The following is a 27,699-nucleotide window of genomic DNA, read 5'->3' on the forward strand; positions in this document are numbered from 1 at the left end:
GCACTCTCAGAACTATGACATTCTATCCTAACTAAGACGGGAACATAAAATACAACGAAGAGGACCAACCCCAAACTAACTGGATACGTGAGGGATCTTTTGCAAAGCAGAAGTGTGTCCTACCTGTTTCTGCTCTTCCAGGAGGGAGTGGAGGAGGAGGAGGAGGAGGAGGAGGTGGTGGTGCCGGAGCGGGCGCATTAGGACGAAGATGATAGTTGCCGCATTCAGAAGACAAGGAGATGAAGGATATGGAGTTGTTGCAGGGACGTACAGTAGAGGTACTCCCTCTGTCGGTCACGATGCACTTCCCTGACACTTTGCGCTGAGCACTAAATTGGCGCACAGCTTCTGTAATATGTAGGTCAATGGGAAGTTTCATTTTAGTAGCCTGTGATCTAAAGCCTCAGAAACATTATAAAAATAATAGAGCAAAACAATAGCACATAATTAATAAGTTTATTTCCTTCATGCCCGTCGCCCTTGTTCACATTTCCTACCGTACTTTAACGCATCGTTGTTAAGCGCTGTTTAAAGATAGTGATTGGTTGCGCTGATTTGTTGGTTACAGACAGATTTTCTCAGAAGCTCCGAGCGAAGTTTGGGAAAAATGAAATAAATTAAAAAAAAAAAAAAAAAAAGGCTTCTTGCTGGTGGGTCTTGAAGTAAACAAAAACATTAAAAATAAATTAATGAACTTGAGTGATTGTTGGGATTGATTCTAATGGTTTAGAATTACAAAACCATATTCATAAAGTAGATAGTGATTTCATCCTTTTATATTTACTGTTGAAACTAGATCCTAAACCAATTCAGGCCCTTTTGTCTACTGCTGTTATTACAGACTTTCGTTAAAGAACATGCAGGCCTATTGCAGAAAACATAGTGAAAAAGAAAGTGTTTCATGGAGTCGTTCGCTCAGCAGAGTACCCTTTAAAAAAACTTTAGAGAGTCTGCAAAACAAATGGGGGCAACATCACAGCTCAGCACACTGTGGTGCACCTGTAGAAATGGTTAATTGTATAAGTGTTAAAAAGTAAAAAAAAAAAAAAAAAAACAATAATAATCACAACATCACTGTTCAAAATAGGTGTAAAGAGTATCCCTCTGGCTCTGGTAGAAACAGTAAGCCAAAAGCTGGGTAAACAGAGCTTGGCATTTCTATCCACTTCATATTTTCTATCAGATTTGGCGTTAATCTTTTGAAAATCTATGCAATACATGTCTCCATTTTGACATGATCAGATGTCACCTTAATTCTGCTTTGTGGCCTGTCAGATCACACACCTGCTACAGCCAAAGTAGAATAACTTGTCTTTTTCATATCCTCTTGTTTGAGGCAGTATTTGCTGCTGTCAATCTTCACTAGGCCACACACTGGGTGCTGAGAATTGATTTACTGGCAGAGATTGAGATTTTTCCATTACGCAGCTTACATGTGTTGCCATGTTGTCAGAGTTGGTCAGAACAGCCTTTGTTGGTCAATGTATATTCCTGAAAAAGCACTTTTTTTTCATACTGGGCCAATATTTTTTTGGCTGACTGTCCCTGCAGAGCAGTGTAAATAAGCTGTGTTGTTTGTCGTTACATTCAGATGACAGGGATCATGTTCACTTCTCACATACTGCATACTGTATTGCTGTGATGTCGAGGACCAGATGGGTCACAGAGCTACTCACTTACCTGGGTCGGGGTGTGCAGAGGCACAAATGAAGCAGCAGGAGCAGATGGGAGCGAGACGGATGAGAAGAGGATGAGACAGAGCTGTGTGCTTAATATTTAACCAGTGAAGCAGCATGCTGCTCCGCTCTGGAGGGCGGGGGGGGGGGGGGGGGGGGGGGGGGGGGGGGGGGGGGGGGGGTAAAATCATCATACTGAAATGACTCTGACAATACAGAAGCAGGAATTCAGTAACAGTAAAATGCTATAACATTCAAAATGTGAGGTGGTACAGTGATGGCTTGGCTCTTGCTGCCTATCAGTCTACAAAGTTGGGTTAGGAGGGCTGATAGGGGCCATAGCAGGGGTAAGTAGTATCTGTGTTGAATAAAAAGAGGGAGGGTCCTTTGAAGGAGGTGATGCTCAGGGTTAGGGTGGCAACCAAGGACCATGGGGGAGGTTATGTAACTGTCAGCAGGGCATAGTGGCATAATTGGGATGAAGGATTTCTTCACACAGTGCTTATACTTTAACTAGGGCATAAGTATCTTGTTTGTATTTGTAAATATGGGTAATATTTAAATTGGGGAAAAAAAGTGTTTTCTAAAGTTCCAAGAGAACTTAACTTCAGAATTTATCCAAACAGTTAGAGAAAAAAAACAGAGGTACAAATCTTTCTTTATGTTCCGACATACTTCTGTTCATTTCCCCCAGCTATTCTCATGTTCTTGCCCTTCATTTCTCCCTCTGCTGATCTGACAAGAAAATCCCCAAAATGAAGAGAGCAGGTTTAATGCGCTATCAACTCAGACCTAATAACACAGTGAAAAAATACTATTGCATTTGTATTGTTTTTCTCAGCGAAAAAGAAAAATGCAGCAACATCCCCCAGCTGAGAGATACCCGAGCAGTTCCCCCTGGGCTCTTCATTAATCAGCACACACAGGTCCACACTACACACTACACACTACACACTACACACACACACACACACACACACACACACACACACACACACACACACACACACACACACACACACACACACACACACACACACACACACACACACACACACACACACACACACACACACACACACACACACACACACACACACACACAGCATCTCACTCTATAGGCTGCAGACCAGTGAAACCAGGTTTCACAGACAAATGAACAGCATCATGCATGTGGATGTTAGCCCCCCCGGAAAACATCCACTAGAAAACAAAGTCTTCTAAAAATACATTTAATACCTTACATTTACATTAGAAGTGAAGGTCACCCACATTATAGGAGAACAATGTAATTTAATCTACTGCGTCAAGTGAGATTATTTAGTCTCTCTTTTAAAGCCTTTAACAGAACTGCCATGCTTTCTAAATTATTTTCTACTGGCAACGTTTGTTGACAATCAAGAAAGTGACTAACAGGACTATTACATAAAAATAGATCTCAGGATGACCCAGTGGATGATCTACACCCCTGTCCATGGACGTCGAGTTAGTCAGTATTAAAACACAATACAATTTTCAAGACTCGAACTAGAAACAGAAACTGTGGCTGTTTATTTTGACATAAATGGTCTTTGCATTGCTTCAAAGAAAACAGTTTACAGTAACTGCAAACGTGTCCAACCTTCTTCTGGTTAAGGAGAATAATAACATCACAAAGTTGCATGTCTAGCCAGAAGAGCAGGATTTTTCACTGAAGTGATGGAGTAACGGACAAGCTGAAACAGACTTCATAAGAAAACCTGGGAAAACTTGAGACGGTCAACAGCCTTTTATAGGCTGTGTACCAGCTTACCTGTTCCATGTTACTGCAAACAGTTTCTTGTAGGACAGCTAGACATGTCAGGAGAAAATTGGCGGTTCATTTATAACCCTGAATTAGCAGGTGGTTAGCCTAACTCTACACAAGACTAGAAATTAGAGCAAACAGCTGGCCTGGTTCTGTTCAAAATCCACCAACAAGCACCTCTACAGCTCATAATGAACATTTTAAATCTAGTTTATTCACTAGCACATCCAGTAGGTATTAGTGGTTTTAGATCACAGTGCAATGGGAAGATGTTATTGTATTTGTACAATTAAGCTTTTCCCCTGTGTCCAGTCTTAACGCTGGTCTTTAAAGACAAACCATCTTACATGTGTGAAAATGTTCATGAAAATGCACTTTTTTTCCTGCTGAAAGAATTTAATTACCATTTGCTTGACTGGTTCGCCGACTTTGCCAAAGTCCAAAGAGAGTACCGTGACTGAGTCAAAACGTTCAAAAAACGAACTGATGAAGATGTCTTTTTCTAAAACTGAAGCTTAACGCGTCTAAATGATCCCAATGACATGAACAGAAAACCAAAACACACAGACTTTTAGTCACATTTGATTTATTCCATTCGTCACTTAAAATAGAACATTTTCAATGTGTTGCCTTTTTTTTTATTAGAGACCCTTTTGTCCTGTAAGTACAGCAGCCCAAAAATCCATTTTACCTTTTAAATGCCTTTACAATTGTCAAAGGATTCCCAATGCAATGAATGAGCAGAATAGGTTTATCTGTTCCATTCAAAAATCTGTTGAAGCACAATAGGCCAAATTGGTTTCCCAATAATGAGCGGCAGCAATAATTACTGTGGACTAAGCTCACCTCAAATAATCCTTGAAGGGAAGTAACTTGCATAATTTTTTCCTAATTAGCATAAGAAAGGAAAACACCCATTGGCAAAACTGACAGCTAGACAGGTTAGACAGTTCCCTTGAATCCTTATTCCCAGGAAGAGTTTGATGTTTGGTTTTCCATCCATCCTATTTTTTTTTTTTTTTAGAACCAGCCACATCACACATCTATCCAGCAGATCTATTCAGCTGTCGCATGTAATTGTCTGTTTATGGAAGTAAATCCACTTTAACGTGAAGACAATATGTAAATCTTTTCTTCTGTTAAGAAGCAACACATTGTGCTTCCATAAAAAGTGTCAGTTACTATAATTAGGGACAAATTAAAGATGACGTTAAAAAACTGGGACAGGGAGGACGGTATTGTGTGAACTGGCTCGATGTGATGATTTTTTTTTTTTTTAATTCACGTGAAAATTCCAATTTACATTTGCCATCTTTAGGCTGCAAATGTTGTGCCTGAAGATATCTGAAGACATTTTTTAGATATGGATGATCGTGACTCTGTAGAATAAATGTGTTGAACTTGAAAGATAAACCTTTTCTGCATCTGGATTTCCAAAAAAAAGGGATCCTGACTCGACTGAACTTCAAAGGGGACTTATTTGTAAGATTTAAGGGGTAAAAAAAAAAAAAAAATCTCTGTTCAGGGAAACTGCACGAGATGCCGGGATCCCCACATGGCTTCTCTGGATTTATGCTTCGGCGGTTGTTGGAAGAACTCTCACAAACAGAGTTTTGGTGTGTAGAGATTTAACTGACGAATCAGCCGGCAGCTCTGAACAAAAACAAAAAGACATATAAAGCTTTAAAAAATAGAGCAAATGTTTTCACATGAATCTGTAAAGCTGCTCAAGATATGACACAGCAACAGGATTTAAAACATCACTGTGTCATTGCTGTAATTTTTTTAAACCATAATGCACCATTTCATGCATAGTAAATGAGCTGTCATATCAAAGACATCACATCTACTTACTCATTAATATCTGCACTAAACCCTCTACTAACATTTGATTTCATTGAACTCATGTCGTAGGAAACAGGAAAGAAACACACTGAGAAAATGAAGCTGCTTACTCAGTTTTAGCAAGTTCACCTATCCTGGCTTACTTTGTTTTGTTTATTGTTAAGTATGGAGCTGTAACACATGATGCCAATGCTTTAAACAAAAAAAAGGTGTAAAATAAATAGATCAATGTATCACTACAAAATGAAGTCAAAAAAGTGGGATTGTCCTCTTAGACAGAGATTTAAATGTAATTTCCAGAATTCAAATCCTGCTCTGGATATATGTTTTATATAAGTTCAATGATACATAATAAAGGTGAACTCATCAATTTAATATCCCAGTCAGAGTCCATTTGTTTGAAAGGTCTAAATATAACATGTCATGTTTTACCCTGAGTGAGGTCCTGGTCCAAGTACAGCTTGAGTCGTCTGCTGCGGAGGCCGAACACCTTGGCGGCCTCAGACAGCAGGCCTGAGTGGTCGAGCCCGTTCTTGCCCACTGGGTTCACCAAAAGGAGTGTTCCTGTGTCTCCTGACTGGCACTCTGGAGGGAAGAAAGAAAAAAAAAAGTAGTGTTAAAGGGGAAGTGAAACAGACAGACTTTACTTCCTTTACAAATGAAAAAAACTGATGGACTTGTTAGTGAGGCTTGTTCAAGTCCTGGGAAGGAAACGAGTACAAGCTCCGCCCTGGGCGAAAGGAAGAGACAGAGGAGAGGAGCGATGGATCAAAAGAGAGAGACGGGGCCTGGATGATCTATTGATGAGTGTGACTGTGTGAATGACTTAACCGGATAAAGCTGGATTTGGGGTAATTCCTTTGGTCCAATAAACACTACGTGGCTTTTATTAGTATTGTATGTAGTACAGTTTCTATTATTGGATGGATGGATGGATGGATAGAGTATAACAAGTACAAGTATTATTCTCTAAAATGATGGTCAGCAGGATCAATTCATTGTTGCTTTTGGACTCTCTGGAGAATGGTATTCTAATTAAAACTGTGTTTGTGTGTGTGTGTGTGTGTGTGTGTGTGTACGCGTGTTTCTCACCAGCTGGTTGTGCGTTACAGAGCAGCAGGTTCACGTACGGACACAGAAGGGTGTCGGTGGTGGGGGCGGAGCCAGGGGAGGAGGAGCCTGAAGTCACTGACAGAGTTTTACCGTTGAGAGTCAGAAGGTCTGTTTTGCTGGTCAACTCTGTGATGAGACACAAACACAGTAATACAAACAATGTGAGTACATTTGTCTTTTCATTTACAAGACTGAAGAATTAATAGCAGAATATATAGCGTCAAACAGACTGAAATAGAAATCATTTGGTAGACTTGGCGAAGAATAGAAGAATTCTGAACTTTAAGCTTGCAGGCAAATATGCTTCATCAAATGCTGTAACACTGGATGAATAATGCTGCAGCAGCATGCAGGGGAGTGTATGGATGGTAAATGTTACTGGACACCCTGCTGTAGTTCATGACAAAAAAAAAAACAGCAGTCCGTCTGCTCCCTGAACTTTAACAGTGTGAGCTGTTTTTCTACTTTGGCCTTGCTTTAAGGTGAGCTGCGTTTGTCTTTTCATACCGCTCTTGCCGTCGAAGACTCTGAGCTGGGTGTTATTGGTACCAAAGATGCTGCTGCATGTTTTCTTCAGCAGATCCAGGCCCAGTTTGTTATCCCCTTTGGGGTTCTCCAACAGCACGACCCCCTCTACGAGAAAAAAATATATATAGACAAAACAGTCCAACAGGATTATTAGGTGAGTCAAAGAGATCAGAGAGATACTTACAGGTTAAACGAATCACATTTCTGAATTATGTTTTGGTAAGGCTGTGTGAGCTTCATAGTGTTACTATACCTTTTTTTTCTTACCTCTGTTATTGCATCTCTAATGTTGTGTTTTTGCAGATCTTGTGTGATATATGTTGTGCTGTTTTTCTATTGTTTTTAATAAAGTGAATCATATCTCCAAGTGACTGAACTTCTCTTTTGCTGAAGCAAAAAAAACCTTGGACGACTGTAATCCATTATTGTCCAAGTATTGTGTGTCACACATCCCAAAGTCTTACAATCAATAGATGTTCAAATCTCCAAAATGCTACATTGTTTTTGTTTGTTTGTTTTTTTTGTTTCTGACAGGAAACAACATGTCTTTCACGTTTCCAACCTTGTTCTTTGTTGTTGACCGTCACTCTGAGGTTCACGTAGGAGCAGGCTGGTCCGTTTAGCGGAGCGCGAGGTGCTGAACATCCCTTGACGATGATTAACTCCAAATCTGAGCCCTTTAGCTGCAACGAGAGAAACAAAAAGAGACTGAAGAAGAGACATTTACCTCTCATAGCAAACACAAAATACACTCAGTTGCAAATGTATAGGAATTACTGTGCTAAAAAAGATCCTAAGAACACTTAAAATCACTGTCCCTCACTCTTACTGTATTACACTGAGTACTTTACAAACATGTTTGATTACTGCTGAAAGGCTGTGGTGCACCTCAGTGTGCCTACTGAAGTGAACCTGGAGGGTAGTAAAGGAAACACTAGGACTGCTTTCTTACCTGAGTCGTTTCCTCTATGATGATGCTGGCTGTCTTGGCGACAGGGAAGGGCAGCATTGGAGCCTTGGTGGTAGCCAGGATAAAGTCAGTGTGGGCCTGGATCACAGAGCTCAAGTACTCCCCCTCTGGCTGACAGCGGTAGTATACAGTAATCTCATCTGATGGCACCAAATGAGCCTGAGTGATTGGAAATGGGTAGAAACTCATTAATAAATACCAAGCAATGTTTTTTTTCTGTTAGTAATTAAGATTTTTTTTTTCATTTTAGTAAAAGGCACTACAATGGCTAAAGATGCAAGTACACATTTTAAGCTCTAAAAACACAAGTCAGAGGTCCCATTTGGTTTATAAAATACTATTATTTGATTATAAGAAATGATTTCCAAAGGCACAGAGAATTCAATTTTTCAAAAGATAAAGTTTGTCTCTCTATCTCTTGTCAGAAAAAGAAATCCAGAAGAAGCTATTACCAGAAACAAGAAAGAAAGAGCAGATGGGATAAACAAAATGGACGGGCGGGCAAGAGCAGACAGGGTAGGGATTTTAAAAAACCAAAAACAGTACAGGAGGTACAAATGAAGGCAGGACGGAACAAGGGGAGATTTTTTTTATTTTTTTTATTTATTGGACGAAAGCCCATCTATTTTGGCATTGTGTTGTGCCAGCTTCCTCTAACCTTGACACTTTCAAACACATTGATCTCATCCTAATCTGCAGTGTGCAGCCGTGCACACGTGTACACAGCCGCACACATACATATTGACTGGGTAGTACACACACACACACACACACACTCCAATTGCAGTATGTGGCTCAAGGGCAGAGGAATAACGTTAGCTAGATACAGAGGAGCAGTCAATCAATGGAAGAAGGTTTATAGGCTTTTCCTGCCAAGTCAAGGTAGTGACCCTACCCTGAAGGGGCTGATTCACACACTCACACACACACACACACACACACACACACACACACACACACACACACACACACACACACACACACACACACACACACACACACACACACACACACACACACACACACACACACACACACACACACACACACACACACACACACACACACACACACAGTGTTCACATCAGACAAGCGCTACGAAGACCTCCAGTTTGTGAGCAGTTGAAAACAACAATAACAAAAAAAAAAAGAAATAAAGGCAATGCTAACCTCTATTTCCCAAAACAGCACTTGCACACAACAAAAAACACAATCACCCACGCAAACCCCTGATAAAAACACAAAACACGAAACCACCACAAACTACTACCAAACATGTCAAAGAATTGTTCAAACATTAATTCCCATCCCTGGGGTGGAAAATTCCTGACAGATCTCAGTTTGAAATAACTGGAGGAATTTAGCCTGGCCGGGAGCCAGTGCACACCACTGCTATAGGCGGACGGAAAAAACTGTTTGTTGCTTGTGAAAACAAGAGGCTGTTGGCTAATCCGTCTTTACTCCCCAGACCACTTCAAAGCTCCAACATTAGAATCTGAAAGGGGCCAGACTGTAATTAAGCTTCCATTAAGCCTGCCTTATGATGGAGAAACTTCTAACTGTGACGCTGCAGTGGAAAGATTTCAAAACTGGCCTCACAAAATTAGCATGGGACATAAAGAGGAAGGGGGGGGGGGGCTGAAGACAGGGAGGGAAATGTAACTAAAGTGTGTACGATACTGTTCTTTTGTATTTGGTCAGCAACATCGTGCTGAGGAACAACTAAGGAGTCATTTCACCATCAATTCATGAAAGTTTATCAGTCCATAAAAACTTTAAACCGGGTGAAAAAAAGTCTCGTCTTGTACGACCAATGGTCAAATCAGGTGCCCCAAAACTGACAGATGATGGAGATATATATATATTAAATATAAACAAGACATGGATATGTTTTTTTGTTGGCAAAATAATTTAGAGGAATAAAGAATGAACTACAACTATTGAAAACACACGTTACAGTTTGTAGTTTTGTCTCCTCGTGATCTTTTATGGCTTTTGTTGTTTTTTGACTTTTTTATGCGTCCATGTTTAATAATTTGATTTAGTCCCTCCTCTCAATGAAACACGTGCCTTTTTTTTCCCTCTTCACATTCCCGCATTTCAAAGCACCATTATTGGAGTAAGGCGATCTATTTGCAAACGTGATATGACAGTCAGAAGTGTGTTTTCATGAATGTGTCATCATGACAGAGGGAGCAGGCCCTCTTCCACAGAGGTGCACTGTTTCTACAGAAGCCCATAATGGACAAACTAAAACACTGAGACTCTTCTAGCCCCCTCCCTGCATTAGATTGGGTGAGCGGTGAGGAGAGGAACGAGTATATAGATGTTTTTTTATCTATCTTTAGACTGTCATTAAAGTTAGATGCCATTAAATCTTAAACACCAGTCCCATCAAAAATTAATTAGCACATAAATAAGCATATTCGATTGAAGAAGACTTAACACAACGTTAAGTAGTGTTATAGTACATTTCATTTAAAAAAATGCTACAAAAGAATTTAAATGACACTGGTGAACTTTCTTTTTATCTACAGATCTATCACCTGTTTTGTGCTAGTTCTCTAGTCCTCCATCAAACATTTATGGAATCATGTATGTCATATAGCAGAGTTTCCCATACATTAATTAGTCCTTGGCAACCTACTACAGTATTATTATTATTATTAACTTTATTTGTAAAGGGACCATGTACAATATCAAATGTTGCCATTCGATGTATTGCACCAGAGTTAGCTCAGAGCTAGTTTACATCTGCAGTCCCTCGGTTATAATTAAAAAACATCACATAGTAATACAAAATATAAAATATGTCTGTAATAAAGTATCGACAAAGACCGCCACGGAGGATTTTTTTGTATTAATGAAATTGCTGCGTGCAAGAAAGAAAGCGAAAGAGAGCAACAGCACAAAGTTGATCCGTACGGAACTCGACAGCCAAGACATGGCGTCATTCTGTGTGAGACACTGCACAGTTTTTTTAATTGAGGTTTTTGGCAAAAACGCCATTTTTCTGACGGTTTCTCCATTTCTGTGTCGCATACAAACGCCTTCAAGTGTTTCTTTCAGTCCAGTTTGTTGACCCAGTCACAGCCCTGATTACATGTATCAGCAAACCGTTTCAAATACGTCACCATCTGATCATTACACACTGGACTGTTGCATTTATTAGTAGCGTGTTATGTGTCACTCTTGTTTGCCGATGGAGTAGCGCTCCTGAAATAATTGTCCCACCTTCTTGCGTAGTTTCTGAATGCGGTTGATGACCTCTCGAGCGACGCCCTCGTCCAGCATGGACTGGTCCGGGCTGACATCGAGCAGCACCAGCACCTGAAATCAAACATATCAGACAAAAGGACAGTTTGAACATCCTGCAAACCATCTGTTCAGTTACCTCTTTTAAAATTATTAGCTCTTCTGATGATTTTTTTTTCTCTCTCGCTTTTTCAAATGTAGCACCATAAATATGAATATAGAATTTAAAAAAGAAATACTTATACATCAATAAATATTGAAAACAAGCAGGCAGGGATAACGTTACTACAGGCCATGCAAATGAAAATGAGTGTTATGTTGTTTAAGAAAAAGCTGCTGACAGTTACACTGTAACACTTTAACATAGGCAGATTGACTGAGATGACATGGCAACAAAGAATGAGAGAAATATGAGAGCGAGAGAGAGAGAGAAAGAGAGAGACAGACAGATGGGTGCTGAGAGTCAGCGCGAGCGAGCGACAGTAACCGAGAGAATTAAAAAGCCAGCTCCGTAAACTGGTATTAAGGTGCAGTCTTGTGGTGTGTTTACGGTTGGAGAAGCACTGATTGGAGAGGGCCTGTGGGAAACGCATACATGCTGGTCTCCACTTAGCCGTGAAATGATTTCATACATCACACTTACAGTAAAGACACCTAAATGCATTTACAGTATATAGAAGCCTGGTGCAGACGCCGTGGAGAAGGAACTTTTTATCCTCCTTACATCTGGTCGCATTACTCTTTGTGGCTCAATGTGTACAGAGCAGTCTTTAAAGCACAATATGTAAGTATGTTTCAAACTATATTAGTGAATTCAGGGTCAATTTAACAGCCCACTAACTCTTACCAGGGCTGATGGCGGCTCTGCCGTGTCCACAGTGCAGCTCGTTTACTGCAGTATGTAACTTTGGCCGCCGGCTTTATTGCACTAGTTCACACACCAGCTGTCAGTTAGTCAAAGTAGCCAGTTAGCCTGTCTGTGTACTGTTTGATACAATGGCTGAGGCTAAGAGGAAAGGGACAGTGACGAATAAAGCTTAAGAAAAAAAAAAAAAAAACAGAGTGGCCGAGCAAGACGCACAGTGAACATCTCTGTCGACCGTGAAATTACTCAAACACGCTGGGTCGTAGCATTAGCCTGTATCGTTGCTGGTGTCGCCTTAAAAAAAGTTATTTTAAGTTACGTTTCAGGTTTGTGCCAGAAAGTTCTCACCGATCTTAAAGTGAGTTCTCTACGTTTGGAACCTTACAAACCTATCACAACAAATTACGATCTCCAATGTAGCCCCGGCACAAAGACGAAAACACAAACTGCACACGCAAACAGTTTGCAAACGGGCTGAAGACACAAGCAGAGCCATGTCTGCAAAATCCAGGAATATTACTGAACCTGGTCAGGTAACATGGTTCTTTGGCTTCTCACGTCCTTGCCGGCTTGTAAACACATTTTTCTAAAGCACAACAGGCGTGTTACGACAGCGCAGATGCACCCAGAGACCTTCGGAGGGCGCATAGGCGGCGCTGCACCAAAACCCACTACATACTGTTGTTTTAAAAGTAAGTCGAGAGAAGAGGATGAGACAGTATTGATGTCTGTACACTGGATAGAACAGAGGTGTATGTCTTCGGTTTTCCTTCAGGACGTCCCGTTCTCACGAGAAGTTGGGATTGGGTTGAAATGAAGAACATACCTGCGCATCAGAGTGTGCTTCATACTGCGCGGCTGAGCCAGAGCTCTGGTTGAAGGTGTACATCAGCCTCAGGTCCTCCTCATGGAGCTCATGTCCGTCCACCACGATGGATCCTTCAAATCAACCGCAACAAAATGGTGATTAGCATGACAATAAACGTGTTATTGAAACAACAACAAAAAATGTCTCCATTATATAGCAGCAGGTAGTAACGTTCATCGGTCATAAGACTGACAAAAGTAAATACGCTGTTGAGGCAGAAATCCAAACAATGTAACCCCGCTGTGTCCCTGCACCATTAGACCACATTTCAGAACACGCATAAATTACACAGTCAAAACAGAAAGCACCAGGAGGGCGGTCATTAAAAGGGTTTGCGACCGAAACATGAAGATGTTCCTCTTGCGTGGGGTTATTCTTGGTGAAAAGAAAAAGAAAAAGAAAAGCAAGACACAGATTGTTCTGGGCCTAAAGAGCAAAGCATGACAAACGTCAACGTCTGCAGTCAGGTGGAGTTTAAAGGACGATCGAGTGAGAGGATGTTTGAAGTCACTCGTCTTCTTTTTCTTTAAAAACTCATGTAACATCATGATCATTTATTTGGGCACAAACAAAACTGCTGTCATTTTCTTTTCGGTGGAAATCTAAAAAGATCCTCAGGTCTTACAAAGAGGAAAATATGTCCAAAGCTAAAACGCCACTAGTCTTGATAAGAGGACACTGATGATAAAAGTCTCGTTGGGACCGTCTCAGTGTGTGTGTGAAATAGCTGATTATTGAGGCAGATTATGATTACATCAATTCTGGCTACAGGCTTTAGTGCAAACATGATGATAAACTATTTATGCCCCCTCCACTCTCCTAATTAAATTTGAATCAACTGCCAACTGACTGCGTGGAAACAAGTCCGTATTTAGCAGTGTTTCCTCTCTTGGAAAGATCGTTGAAAACGTTTCAATAACAACATGCCACTCTAAATAAAAAAGCTCTCTTAACATGTATGCAGAATGGGACCTTGTTTGGAATTAACCAGGGTCCGGACTGATGTTTACATGTAGAGCTTCTTTACATTACAATCTCACCTGACCACATCCACCAACCATCTGAGCATTCAAGCATGAAGCAAAGCCATTCTAGTATGATTTTACATCTTTTTTTTTTTTTTTTTCTCGCCGGTGGCAACAATTACCCACGTCTGTGTTCTGACTAAAAACCATGACCGTGTTCTTGTCTTCCCCTCTCCGTGCCCAGAGGCCGGGTGAAACAGTTACTCCATTTCTCTCTAATCCGAGATTTCCACACTTTGATTTCCTGTGTCCCTCCTTTCTTTTCTTTTCCCACCTTGTGTCTTAACTTATTTTCTTTTGCCCTGTCAAACTGATGAGATCAAAGGTACAGGTAAGGAATAATGAGCAATTCAGCCAATGGCCATGAATCCACCATCAGTTTCTAACCAATTTGCCAGCCTTAAAGTCCAAATTGGAACATGGATTTTTTTTTGACTTGTGGAGTCTGAGCTGGAGGTTAAAAGTAGACTTTGACTGAACCTGTAGCATTCATTATTCCATGGAAGTATTACTCAGACAGACATGGATCTACCACTTAGTGAACAGCACACATTGTTTTCTTATTTTATTGTTTTTCTCTCCATCACTTTTTTTGGGGGGTAGGTAACTGTCAGACTAGCCTTTTCTCCTTCTTCTGTTGTTTATGCTAAGATGAGCTAACATGCTATCCGACTAAGCTTCATATGCATTTTCCCTTCAACAGAACGGTGCAGCATTGTATCGCTCAGAACTTTAAAACGTGCCCTCAAACATCACATCCCTCCTGTGATCAGCAGTCAGTAGAATGTATCATGGGTCGACTGTAAACATTTTTATCTGTGCGTTTCCTCCCTCCATCAATTTTCCAACCATCCTCCACCACATGTATCTCTTTCCCTCCATCGCTCATCCTCCGTTTTTTTTTTTTCCCTCTCCATCCAATTGGCCAGACTTCAAACATCCGAGTGATTGGAAATGTTAAGTTCCCACAGCCCAGCTGACCTCCACTGCTTCCTTCCCTGGAGACTCTGGGGGCTCTCCTCGTCTTTCTATAATTGGACGGACAAGATACCTTGGACTGCTTTGATCCGTACTCGAGCTCTGATTATAGTTTCAGGAGGGTTGGGGTTTGCAGGCACAAGATAAACCGGCTGTCCATCTGCGCCCTATTTCCTTTCAAGTAATCTTTGTTACATTCATTGTTAAATGAACAGAATTTCGAAACATTATGCAGCATTTTGCATATCATGTGTTTAACTGTTCGCTCATCAATTACTCGGGAAGCAGAATCATTGCTGAACGATTAGCTTTTGGAATTTGTATTCATTCATATGAAGAAAAAAAGAACACAAGTGACGACACTTGAGATGTCATTTGCAGAAAAATATGTAAGCTAATAAACTGCATATGGCCGCTGATCTGCATTTTTACAGTTGAAAGGTTTTCTGAAGCTGACCATAATGCATGCACGCACACACACACACACACACACACTGAGTTTATACCGGTTTTCTGGAAGGACTCGAGCTGCGTGCTGGTGAGCTCCTTGATAGAAGCCGTGATGGCTTTGAAGGCCCCCTTTAGTCTCTTGCCCAGCACCATGTGGTCTGGCTCGGCTCTCAGACTGATACCATACTTGTCCTTGTCTGTAGACATCGTCAACTGTCGCACATTGAGCTCCTAAAGGAGAGAAAAAAGAAGACACATTTAGAGGTAGAGGTGAGCTTCAGAAACTTAATCTCAAGGGGAAATTCAGCTCTTACAGTCGCTCTTAAAGACGATCAAGCACTGGACCCTTACATTTAAGGATTTACATCCCGTTTCATTTACTGCTTACACGAGATAAAAACAATTGAATAAGCTGCAACCCGTACGACTGCAAATGGAGCTACTATAGTTTATGTAAAAGGAGGAAATTCTGAGGGGTTCAAAGTTCAGGGGAAATGCTTAGTTACATCCAGAAGAAGTCCGATTAAAAGCTTGAATTTATTCAGATGTGCACTGGTTGAGGGCTGTTAAAAAATGTAATTCACCTACAGAGTAAGTCAGCCGTTAAATCAAGCAGTCAGAAAGCCAGGGGGTGACAACAATAAAGCTATTATTCATCATACAGAGGTGGGAAGAGCGTAATGAATTACTGTGTCGCTATCGGTAGCTGCTCATTCGGATCACATGTTAGGCAGGGTGAAATTAACGAAAAGTAGGAACAGAAAATCAGAACAGTTATAGTATAATTATAAAAGGCTTAAAAGGTACACACACACACACACACACACACTTTCTGAGCAAATAAACCATGTTTACTGGACGAGAGTTCTGAGCGGGCGAGGTTCAATGTTTCCCCCGCCCAGAAATAAAACCGAGCGAGATAAAACGAGGTTTGAAGATACAGCTTGAAGGATCCAACAGACGGCTGCATTAGAAGCTTTCTTTCCCCCCCAGTCTGTAAATGTTCTCTCAAGTTCTCTGCTTAGCATCTTATCGGAACAAGAGACCAAACCCATTCTCAAAATTAAAACTTCAAAATGTGAAACGTTTTAGCACGTATCATCGTACTCATTTTTAAACTAAAGTTTGCCATTGGCTTTAGTGGGATAAATGCAGCAGCAGTCCCACAGTCTCACATGAAAGAGTACCAGACATTTAGAATAAAGACATGAAGGAGGTCATCCAGGTCTGATGTTGAACAACCCTGACTTCATGAGCCCAGTTAGTGGAAAATCCAAAGGAGAATGTCGGTAATATGTGAGAAGTTGTTTTCCACTCTCTTTGGCAGCACCTGTATGAAGCCTGCTGCCTTTTGAAACTAATCAGGACAACCACACATTGTTATTGTCACCTTCACACAAAAAAAGTCATTTACAGAGGCTGTAGTCCAACAAGAGAGCGGATCAGGTTCAAGTCCCACTCCCGATGTTCTACTCTATCTTCTGTCCTATCTAAATGAAGGAAATATATCGATATTTTTTTAAGTTTCTTGCAGGAAAGAAGCCATAAGTCGGATTCAAACCCAGGCAGCATTCTCTGAACATGGGGGCGCGCACACTCACCATTTCTCACCGGTGCCTCGCCTCCCTCTTTCAAATTAACAATGCACTAAATGTTCACTAAGAGCTGATAAGACAAACATCTTCCATCTCTCCGGATTGCTTATTTATCTTCTTTCAGTCTCGGTACTCTTGTCTCGACCTCAGCTGTCTGGCTTCCTGTGTTGCCTGAGTTCTTATGATGTTTGGGTTCTGAAGTTTGTTGACTCTGTGTCTCGGTTCTTTAACTGTCCGGGTTTTGTTGTTGTTGGTCGAGTGTCTCATCCGTGGGTTTCTTTGTTGTTGTTGTTTGGCTTCTTCTGCTTTGTTGTTATAAATGCTTGTGCATGTGTCAAAGCATTTTGTCAACCATTGTTTATAAAAGTGCTATACAAATAAAGTTAGCTCTCATATTATTTATATTCTTAAGATATTCTTTTTGGTGTAATTGCTCTTTATCTTGTCAGAGAAACAGAACTCATGAGAGTCGGAGAGTAGAAGTAGTTCACAGTTAAAAGACTTTGAGAAACGCCTCAGTGACACAGATGAGTTCTGTAGAGGCAGTGTGAGAACATCCATGTCTCTCTTCACAGCACCGGTCAAAAGACACGTTATCAAGAACACACACACACACACACACACCATGAAAACCATGATCAATGAAAAAAAAAAAGAAGACAAGATTTAAAGACACTTGACTCACTTCGAGGATGTATTTCTGCAGGGACTGGATGTCTTTCAGGGCCTCGGGGTCCTGGTGAATGACAACCACCTCCTTCAATGGGTACTGAAATACAGCCAATCATTTTAGAGTTAAAGCAAAGCCAGTCAGCCAAAAGCACAGAAATAATACCTTCATCATCCAAGAGTAAAGCAATAAGGCCTCTACTGGACCTGGAGGACGAGAACAAAAAGAGTCTGACCTATGACTGAGTTTAAAAGCTGATACCAAAAAACTTACAGCTCAAACTAATTATAGCTTATTTATAATTTATATAACTTATTTGCATTCTTAACATAGACAGATAACACACTTTTTTTTTTCTTTTTGTTGGGGGGGGGGTTCATTAGAGAGATAGTACAGTGGACTGTGTTTTAAATGAGTGAGAGAGAAAGAGTAGGGAATGACGTGAAAGAAAGGAGCCACAGGCCGGATTCAAACCTGGCGTGACAGCTTCTGTACATGAGGTGCGCAAACCAACCACTAATCCACCGACGCCCCAGATTAGAAACATTGTGTATAATATTTGAAATGAAAGAAAAGCAATCATTCAATGTGAGAGTTTGTGACAGTAACGAAGTGGTCGTCTGTCATGGAAGTGCTTGTTTTGTGATCAGATGAGAACACATGAGCGTGTAGCATGTTTCATATTTACAGTCATTGTACCTCTCCAACACTGGAGTGGCACGAATGGATTGGATTATGGAAATAATTCACCTTGACGGGCAGGGTCTTCCGGTCTCTGATCACTCTGCCCAGCTCAATCACTGACTGCATCTGGGAGACAGCACTCTCAATGCGCTTGTCAATCAAATTCTCTCTGGGGGGGACAAACAAAAAAAACACAAGTTAACAAAATAAAAGCATCCTATTAGGGTGGCTGTATGATCTAAGACCTGCAGTTGATGTTGTACTGAACAGGTGGGGATGTTTATGATGCTTGCTTTCTTTTTTTTTGCCATAAAACGTTCCACATGATTAGACCTTGCAGAAAAAAGAAAAGAAAAAAAAAAGGTGTGCTTCCTTCTCAGAATATTAGATGTAGGAGGATGAGAGAATACATTTAAAAACAAGCGCTAATCTCAGGAGAATCATTTTGGGATTCTGTGAAACTCTCTACAATGTCAGGTCAGTTTGGGGGCGTCGGTTCATTTTTGAAACACCTTACATGCAGCACATTCTGGTTCATGGTCGGTTTATTAATTCAAATAGCTTTTATATTAGAAAGAGAAATGGGAGAAAAAACCCGAAAAAAACAAAACAAAACGGTGAGACAAGGTTATTTCCACACGTCAAAATAAACAGAGTTCGGGACCATAAGTACAAGACAATAACTAAGGATCCTTCACTAATAAGGTACAGAGACTTCCACCTCCGGATACAAATTAGAGCAGCGCAGCCACTGATAATCATGCATAATAGTGATATTAGCCCTCACTGTCTGCAGCATCACACACTGTGTATGTGTGCTTCTGCTTGTGTGCGCCCCCAACAGCAGAGGGGAATGAGAGAGAGGAGAGGACGCTGGGGACGGCCAATCATTTAATGAGCTGATTGAGGAGCAGCTGTTCCCGGCGCCTGATTGGTGGCTGACCTTTGGGAGGGGGTTGAAGTAGTCCCATTCGACAGTGGGAAGGACGAGCGGCTAATAAAGCAGCAGCAGTGAGTGCTGCCTATGTCACGGGGGAGATTATATGACCCATTACGCTCACTGTTTTCTTTTTGCTAAATCAAATGGATATTTAATCATGTCAGAACTTCTATTTTGTTGCATTTAAAGACGATGCAATTAAGTTTCGGCGATTAGAAATTCCTGCCAGGCACCGCAAAACTGATCAGCCACCGAGGCAAACGTTTAACCGAGGTAATTGAAGTGAAGGGAAAGGAATGATCGCAGTCTGTGAGCAATATCCATCAGCGGGGCTTGTACACGGAGACGGGCGCCGTGCGGCTTGTGTGGGTCCTTTAAAAGCTGCGCTTCAAGTACACAACTCTGATCTGTCTCTACGGAACCGTTTTATCCTAAAAACGCATGCAGGGTTAGTTCAGGCTGACTTAGCAGTGAACTTGAGGGAGGCAGTGCACGAGGATTTTCAACGCTTGTTCTTCTCGTCAGATGACCTGATTGTTGCTTGTCGGTGCCGCTGTGGAAAGATGCATCATCTGTGATTCACTTTTATCAGCCTGAAACAGAGCTTTGCATTTGACACAGCAGTAACAAAAAAAAAAAAGAAGAAGAGAGAAATGAATCACAAACAAATCTTTATCCGCAGAACCAATGCCCTCCCATGAACTAAGACTAGTTATCGTAAATATTGAAATGGATAGTTTGATCAGTTAAGATGATAACATAGAGGAAAACAAAGCAGCAAGAAATATGAAGAAAGAGAAACAAAAATGAATTGAATGAACAGAAGGAGCTGCTTCGGAGCCTGACGGTTATCGACAAACTACTGTGGACTCTGGAGCCTCAAAAGCTGCTTCTCTGTGGAGTTCAGAGTGTGATACTGTCGGGGTAAAGTGAGGCCACGCACTCTGGCTGAGACTGATTAGGCTTTGGATCAGCAGTGGATATCCTCTGGGGAGGGGGGGGGGGGGGGGGGGGTGGTTTCCCTTTTTAAACCAGATGACCTCATATCAGTTATTTTTTATACGCCGTGAAATCTGGTTTAAGAAAGCGTCTGCCCTTTGGATGACTCATTGAACGACACATGCTCGTAGATACTGAAGGAGGAAATCGTTGCAGTGTAAATTAGCGGTTTAGCTTGTTTTACCTAAAGGCTGGACTGGTTAATTTCAACATTCAACTGTTTCTGCGGATGCTCACAGTATTTTTTAGTCAACAGCAGGAGACTGTTTGATGGTCCTAAATCTTTGATTCCTGACCTTATTTTCTTAGCCTGAATATTTCAAACGCTGGAAGAGGTTTGAGGGTACAGGGGAGAGCAGGGGTGTGCAAGGTCGTCTATAAAGCGGTCATAACGATGGAGGTGAGGGTAGTTAATGTTAAACCCAGAGATGACATCATCAACTCCTTTGTTTTGTCTACAACTCTAACATATATCTAATCTCAATCCCAATCTCCCCACCCACAGCCCGTCAGCATCCCGGTCGAGTTAGTGATATCAATGCCAACTCGTTGACGTGAAGGATCCAGGTTCGAACTTCAGGTAAACAAACGTTGGTTTATGGAAGTTGTATCAGATAGGACATATGAAGAGTTGTTTAGGTTAAGTTAAATATTTACAAAGTGTTCATATTTCTGACATTTGATAAATTTCTAAAGCGAACAATGTAACATAGGATACACAAATAGACAACACACTCCATGTGTGACACCATTAGAGCACTTTATGGTTCAGAGTTCAGGATTAAGGTCGACTTTGAGATTGGGCCATTTTCTGTGTTTTCTTGTAGGGGAGTAAAGAAACGTGAAAATATTCACATCAACATGAGATTGTTGACTCATTATTTCCCCCCCATGATAACACAAACTGAATATGATCACATCACTTTTGATATAGTTATAGTTAATATCTAACCGCTAACTTGTGTCTATATCCTTCACATGTGAGCTTTGCTGCAGTTCTTGCTAACCTGGCTTGCGGCAGCATGAGATAGTGGATGCTGCTGGCGTCCTTCTCTTCCACGGAGGCCGGGTCGACGAGGTGACGCAGGTTTTGGTACATCACCTCTGTAATGAAAGGTGTGAAGGGGGCCTGAGGGGAAGTAGGGAAGAGAGCAAGACCCCCACGAAAAGGATAAAAAAAAAAGAAAAGAAACGGAAGAGCAGAAGATTATTAAGATTCTCTGTTGCTGTGGTTAATTCACATTTTCTGACAAAAAAAAAAAAAAAAGGTCCAAAAGGTCAGAAGCAGCAATGAAACCGGTATACACGTATTATTCTCAACCGCTTTTCTCACTCAAACGGTGCAAAAGTTCAAACAGAATAACGTTAGAGGGAGGTTACTTATGATGCGATTCTCATCCTTTTCAACCACAGTTAATTCATCTGTGTGGCCCACAGCTGATCTGTATTGATCCGGGTTAGGATAACTGGCTCGTAGCGTGCCTCTTCGCCTCACATGCAAACATCTTCAATGTGTTATAAATAAAAACTCCTACTGCTTATGCATTATGCATCACCATGTGAACACACACACACACACACAGAACTAGTCTACATACCTGCATTAGTTCTTTGTTACTTGTGTATACAAAAGCAAAACCTCACCACGAGAAATTTTACCCATACAATTTAATTTATCTCTAAATAACACACACTATCTCTCTCTCTCTCTCACACACACACACACACACACACACACACTCTCTGTCACACACACACACACACTCACACACACAAAGAGTATGACTCACCATCAGCCTGCACATGGAAAACAGAACACTGAAGAGGGTTTCCAGCGCCCACAGGCAGTCCTCAGTGCCACTCTCTCCCTGAAAAGTTCACACATGCATCAATACAGTGAGTCCCATTGCAACAGAGAGAACAAAAAAAAGAAAAAAAGAAGAAGTGCCCTCACAGACATCAGAGCATTTATGCTCAAATTCATGACAACCAAACCTTGACGAGAAGGTCCATAAACTGATTACAGCTATGATCAAGACGCTGAAATGTTTCCAATAATCGGTTCATCTCTTACATTGTAAAACAGAAACCTGCAAACTATCATCACGGACGCCGAAATGAAATCTGATTCCTCTATCTCACCTTCAGACGACGTCTGTTGGTCCTGACGTACCAGTTGGTGAGCATGTCGACAAACTTGACCAGGCGAGGAACGACTGTATACAGGCGGTAAGCTGCGAGAGAGGAAACCACTGTCAGTTTATGGTTAAAAACAGCAGGATCAGGGCGCACGGTGAGGAGGATTTGAACATTTAAAGCAGTCGTCTTTGGAGCCTCTGTCCAGGTCAGTCAGAGTTCTTCGAGGGGGGGGGGGAAATGACGAGGCGCGTGCTCACCGTCCATCTCAGTCTTGAAGAACTGGATGAGGGACTGAGTGAAGGACTGGATCCATTTATCCATGATGTTGTCACTCTGCTTCACCGTGTTTTCGTTGTACAGGAACTGAACGTCGTCTTCCTGATAGATAAATAAAAGACAAATGCACACAAACACAGACACAGTTAACAGATACATCAACCCAAATACACTCCTTTGACAGTTTGATCTGATAAAAGGGAACAAAAGACGCTGATGTGGAGAAGATGAAAAGGGGCCTGAGAGAGTTTGATACTGCTGATGTGAGCCATCTGCAGGCAGGAACAGATACTTCTACAGCGCTTTGGACACTTGTTCTACGTCAGATCTGCAGTGTTTGCTGTTATCATAGCGCCAGCATGGGGCGCATGTGTGTGTGTGTTTATGCTATCAAGTCCATAAGGTGTGTGTTGTGGAGGGAAAAATGTCACCGACACTGTTATTAAAGGTGAATCAAGCTAATAATGCTAGTTGATGAGGGGTGGGATATCTACATATAGACTCGGCATGACAAAGAAAAGACAAATAGAAAACAACATGATAATTTTTCATCTTTCAGCTTCTGATTTTTTTTTTTTTTTAATTAAACCTAAAAGCCTCGGCCATCAGTAAACCGGCGACATGAGGACAATCGAGGGATGTTTAACTATCACCAAACACAATTCATTTCTTTTTTGTCTCTCATTAAAATTAATTGGTTACAAGACACGACAGTGTTGTGTTTTGTAGGAATGTAAAAGCTAAAGGACCGTTGTATGAATTGTGCAGCGATGACCTTTTATTCTCTTCATTACACATGTACCTGTTGTAACCTTTGTACGTTCTGCACCAGGAAGCGGTAGGCGTTATACCACGGCAGGAAGACATCCTTCAACACGTCCCGGACACCCTCCTCTTTGAAACGCAGGTTCTCCGCTCTCACTACAGGAGAGTTGATGAGGTACAGTCTATGCAGAGGGAAAAGGAGGCCGGTGAGTACGGCAGAATTTATTATGAGTGGCTGAGAGTGGGTACACAGGTAAAAAGAATGAAAATGAAAAGCTAGATGTGAGAGTAAAGCTTTTTCTTTTTTTTCTTTTCTTCTGCTAGTGAAAAGTAGGCCAAGTCAAATGAAGGATGTGTCAGTGTTGTTGAGGACTGATAGACTCAAAAACAAAAGAGCAGGGAGAATAAACTTTGCAGAACTTAGCGGGGATGCCCCAGTTGCACAGTCACCAAAATAATATTAAATGCGGGAAATAGGAAAGTAAGAGGGAACCAAAACAACAGTGTTGTGGGAATGCTTTACACCCGGTCGGCTTGTTTAGAGTGAAGTGATACAAATTCACGAAGAAGGCTTTGTGTAACCGAAGCTGAAAAGAAAGGTGCAGCGCCTCATATTTCTGAATATCGATCATTTGTGCAGTGTGTCCAGTTAACAGTCAAATTAACACGTTTGTATGACGTCAGTGTTGTAGTCTCGAGACCGGAACGCTCCGAGACCAAAACAACAATTAAAGACCGAGTCAGGACAAAAACCGAGGCAGGGCGAGACCGAGACAAAACCAAGACCATGAATATTACTGACAAATCATCCATCATCTAGTATGAAGTCAATCACTCAGACCATAACACAGAGACGGTGGTGTTATGAATGAATGAATATTTTAATAAAAGTTTATTTGATGTGGACGTAACAATTACACTGGACAAACCAGATGCATTGATTTGAGTGTTTTAGCACATGTGCTAATTTGCAACACTTGTCCACGTGCGGCTTAGGCAGAAAGTAATTGGTTCTTTTAGAAAAGGCTGTTTTACTTTGAATCAAAGTAATGATGATCAGTGCTAGTCCGCCCAGTCTGAAACCGAGATGAGTAAAAATGCTTCAGATTCTGAGACCTTCAAAAAGTGGTCTCGAGACCAAGTCCGATTTATTTCCAATTTTATACACTTTAGTAATTAATTAGGATTTTACACAATGTTATTATAGAGACATGCTTGTCACGCACACCGGCCTGCATCTCAAACAGGACCTGAGGACATGCATTAATGGAGACATGTCAGAGTCGGGCTGCTACACACTGCAGCGTATCGGGACTTTGATCAGATTTAACTACCGTAAATTCCGTACTATTGAGCGCACCTGGATATAAGCCGCACCGGCTAAAAATAAGTAAATAAATGTATTTGTACATATATAAGCCGCACTTGATTATAAGCCGCAGGTGTCCACGCTATAACAAGAGCTATTTACACAGACGTAGGCTACCGGTAACATCCGCAAATACTGTAGCGTCCGTACGAACGTTAAAGGACGACGAGAGCGTTCAAATAATAACTTAATAACCCGATCACTGTCGGCCGTGACCACGCCGTTTACAGCAGAGAACAACACACATAACTTGCCGTAACAATCCAACTCTCTCCCCCAGCGTTCTCTCATACAGCCACTCAACACGTTCTCGCTGGTGCATTCACTGACTCTCCACATAATCGGAATTATGAACACATTATCAACTACTGACTTTACAACATGAACCGTTACAATACGAAGCCTAGCCGACGGTGTCTGTAACACGGCTGAAGAAAAAGATGACCGTAATATATTTCACAAGAAAAAGTCCATCCATTCACTGCCTCAGAATGACTTCATTACTCACTTCCTCAGTCTCTGTTGTCGCTGTCAGTGTCATCTTAACGTGCAGCAGCTCTGTTAGCTTCTTTGACAGCCAGGTCGATCGCCTTTAACTTGAAAGCTGCATCATATGCATTTCTCCGTGTGTTTTCCATCATGAGGGTGCGAGCATGAAGCGCAAAATGACTGATATTAAGATCCGACGTGACGAAGTCAAATGTTTTTGCGGCAGAAGCTCATTGTCCCCCATAAAAAATCCATGCATTAGCCGCACCGGAGTAGAAGCCGCAGTGCTCGAAGTGTGAGAAAAAAGTAGCGGCTTATAGTCCGGAATTTACGGTACTCAATGAAAATGTTTAGAGCACTGAAAAAAACTCTACCAACCAACATCAGTCTAATGTTTTAACTTTAACAAATATGCTCAGAGTTTTAAGCTAAATATGGAGACAACTGAGTGTCCATTAATACTTAATAATACAACAGGACATTTATCTGACTCAACTAAAGGGAAGCTGGCTGTCCTAATAAAAGGCTTTGCAGATGTCAAATGTGTTTGGATTGGATGCGGATTTTCAAAACCAGCTATATGTCTGCTTTGATTATGTTTTGCAACATTTCTGGACAAACCAACAGCTTATCAGTGTAAATTACATTCAGTGCAAATTCTTTTTTTTTTTTTCTTTATCAAATCCAAACACAATCACTGTTGACATGACGGAGACAGGAAATCTGATGCTTTAATAGCCTGTGGCAGGCAACAGAATACAGAGCAGGCTGCTTTTAAAAAGGTTTGGATGATGATTTTAGAAGCAAGCTAACATGATGCAACGTCATGCAACAGGCCATCAGTGTTTCTAATATGAGAAACTCTTAAAATACTTTTTTTCCCCCCCCTCAACAAAATGCACAACACACCGATCCATCAGCTAGTCAAATAGTTTCTGCCACCCTAAAATGAGCCAACGTGATGTCAGAGGGTGGTTACGTCACTCAGTGTGAAAGTAAAGGGCTCAAAGAAGTGAAGGAGCGCAGAGCTTTAATAGAGTCAACTTTTAATGCACAAAAGAGGCGCGTTCCATGCTCGATAAAGGCCTTCGCCTTTCTTTATCTATCTCAGCAGTTCTTTCTTCATCAGTCTATATTGTGAGCATATGGAGGAACTGCATGGTGCTTTATTCATTAGACCATATGGCCATGGCACTGCCACTGCTCAGGGCAAAGCAGTGAATGTAAGAGGAGAAAACGTGTGAATGCATGTGTGTGTACAGTATGCGTGACTGTGTGTACACTGTATGTAGGACAAAGAAGCTGCCTGGTTAAGCATGGATAGTGATTCAAACCTTTTAAAAACGACGTCCTGCTAATAACATAAGGTAGATTACCACACCGATCCAAGCCACCGGCACACAAGCATGCTACGGAAACACGCACGTACGAATGCATGCACGCACACACAGGTTCACATTCAAGCACAGAGCTGACCTGAGGGCATCAGCTCCATAGTTCTGCACAATGATTCCTGGGTCCGGGTAGTTCTTCTTGCGCTTGCTCATCTTCTGTCCATCGCTGCAGGAGTGAGACAGCCAGAGGCATTAATGCACACACACACACACGCACACACACACACACACACACACACACACACACACATATACTAAAGTGCATGTTTGAAGCAATGCACGTTGGTATTCAAATTAGTCGAGTCCTTCCAGGTCAGTAGGCCTGTGAGCACAGAGCTGCATGTAGACCCAGGGGGCTGAGGACAAGTCACAGGATTGTAGAGCAGCTCTGACAGCTAAATGTTACAGTGCATATAGTACACAGATCATTAGAAGCAGTGAGGTGAGGGAAGGAGCTAAACAGAATATAAAAATGTGTGTGTGTGTGGTGGGGGGGGGGGGCTAAATCTAGATACTGTAAATAGATACAAACAGGAAATGATGTCCACTGAAAATAGGAAGACGTTTGAAATTGACTGACAGACTAAGATTTGCAATATCCTATTTTTTCTTGCAGTCAAAAGCAATAGCACGAATCGATCCTGCTGTTCGGTACTGCTTGTGTAGTGAAACCAATATTCGGAAGCTACATGGCCAAAAGGGGGGATAGAAAAGTATTTGATGAAATGTGGTTGGCCTTAAATAAAAGACAGTTCTTTTTAGTTTATTTGGAAATGAAAGACATAAGAAAGACTTGATAAGTTATTGTTCTTACCTAGCCAGGACAAGTCCATTAACGATGACGTTCTTGAATGGTGGTTTACCGAAGAGAGCTGTGGAGAGCACGAGCAAGGTGTAGAACCTGAAACATGACACGAAAGGACAGAAGACAAGGTAAGACTCCTTCTGTTATTCAAAAACAACTAAATATCCCACAATGCCATGTTGGTGACTATTGGAGCCAGAGTGGCACTGTAGATA

The 27,699-nt window shown here is 41.4% G+C and overlaps 2 protein-coding genes across 4 annotated transcripts in view; both read right to left on the reverse strand.

The window, feature by feature from the left end:
* The window catches only part of atp2b2 (ATPase plasma membrane Ca2+ transporting 2), a 112,922-nt gene extending 112,655 nt beyond the window's left edge, over positions 1-267 (reverse strand). For both annotated transcript variants that reach the window (XM_079342105.1, XM_079342104.1), the window contains exon 1: positions 124-267. The gene's annotated coding sequence lies outside the window, so the exon portion shown is untranslated. The remainder of the gene's footprint in view (positions 1-123) is intronic.
* Positions 268-4,031: 3,764 nt separating this feature from the next.
* iars1 (isoleucyl-tRNA synthetase 1) overlaps positions 4,032-27,699 on the reverse strand; it is a 53,561-nt gene continuing 29,893 nt past the window's right edge. For both annotated transcript variants that reach the window (XM_079342090.1, XM_079342091.1), the window contains exons 17-34: positions 27,494-27,580; positions 26,762-26,845; positions 23,465-23,609; positions 22,644-22,764; positions 22,390-22,481; positions 22,038-22,115; positions 21,255-21,376; positions 18,375-18,477; positions 17,640-17,723; positions 15,416-15,590; positions 12,865-12,977; positions 11,153-11,248; positions 7,901-8,077; positions 7,511-7,631; positions 6,928-7,053; positions 6,400-6,546; positions 5,740-5,892; positions 4,032-5,115 (exon numbers count right to left, since the gene is read on the reverse strand). In XM_079342090.1, coding sequence (XP_079198216.1) covers positions 5,033-5,115; positions 5,740-5,892; positions 6,400-6,546; positions 6,928-7,053; positions 7,511-7,631; positions 7,901-8,077; positions 11,153-11,248; positions 12,865-12,977; positions 15,416-15,590; positions 17,640-17,723; positions 18,375-18,477; positions 21,255-21,376; positions 22,038-22,115; positions 22,390-22,481; positions 22,644-22,764; positions 23,465-23,609; positions 26,762-26,845; positions 27,494-27,580 — 2,107 coding nt within the window. In that variant the 3' untranslated portion in view covers positions 4,032-5,032. The remainder of the gene's footprint in view (positions 5,116-5,739; positions 5,893-6,399; positions 6,547-6,927; positions 7,054-7,510; positions 7,632-7,900; positions 8,078-11,152; positions 11,249-12,864; positions 12,978-15,415; positions 15,591-17,639; positions 17,724-18,374; positions 18,478-21,254; positions 21,377-22,037; positions 22,116-22,389; positions 22,482-22,643; positions 22,765-23,464; positions 23,610-26,761; positions 26,846-27,493; positions 27,581-27,699) is intronic.

This window comes from Symphodus melops (assembly GCF_947650265.1).
Source record: "Symphodus melops genome assembly, chromosome: 4".
NCBI lineage: Eukaryota > Metazoa > Chordata > Actinopteri > Labriformes > Labridae > Symphodus > Symphodus melops.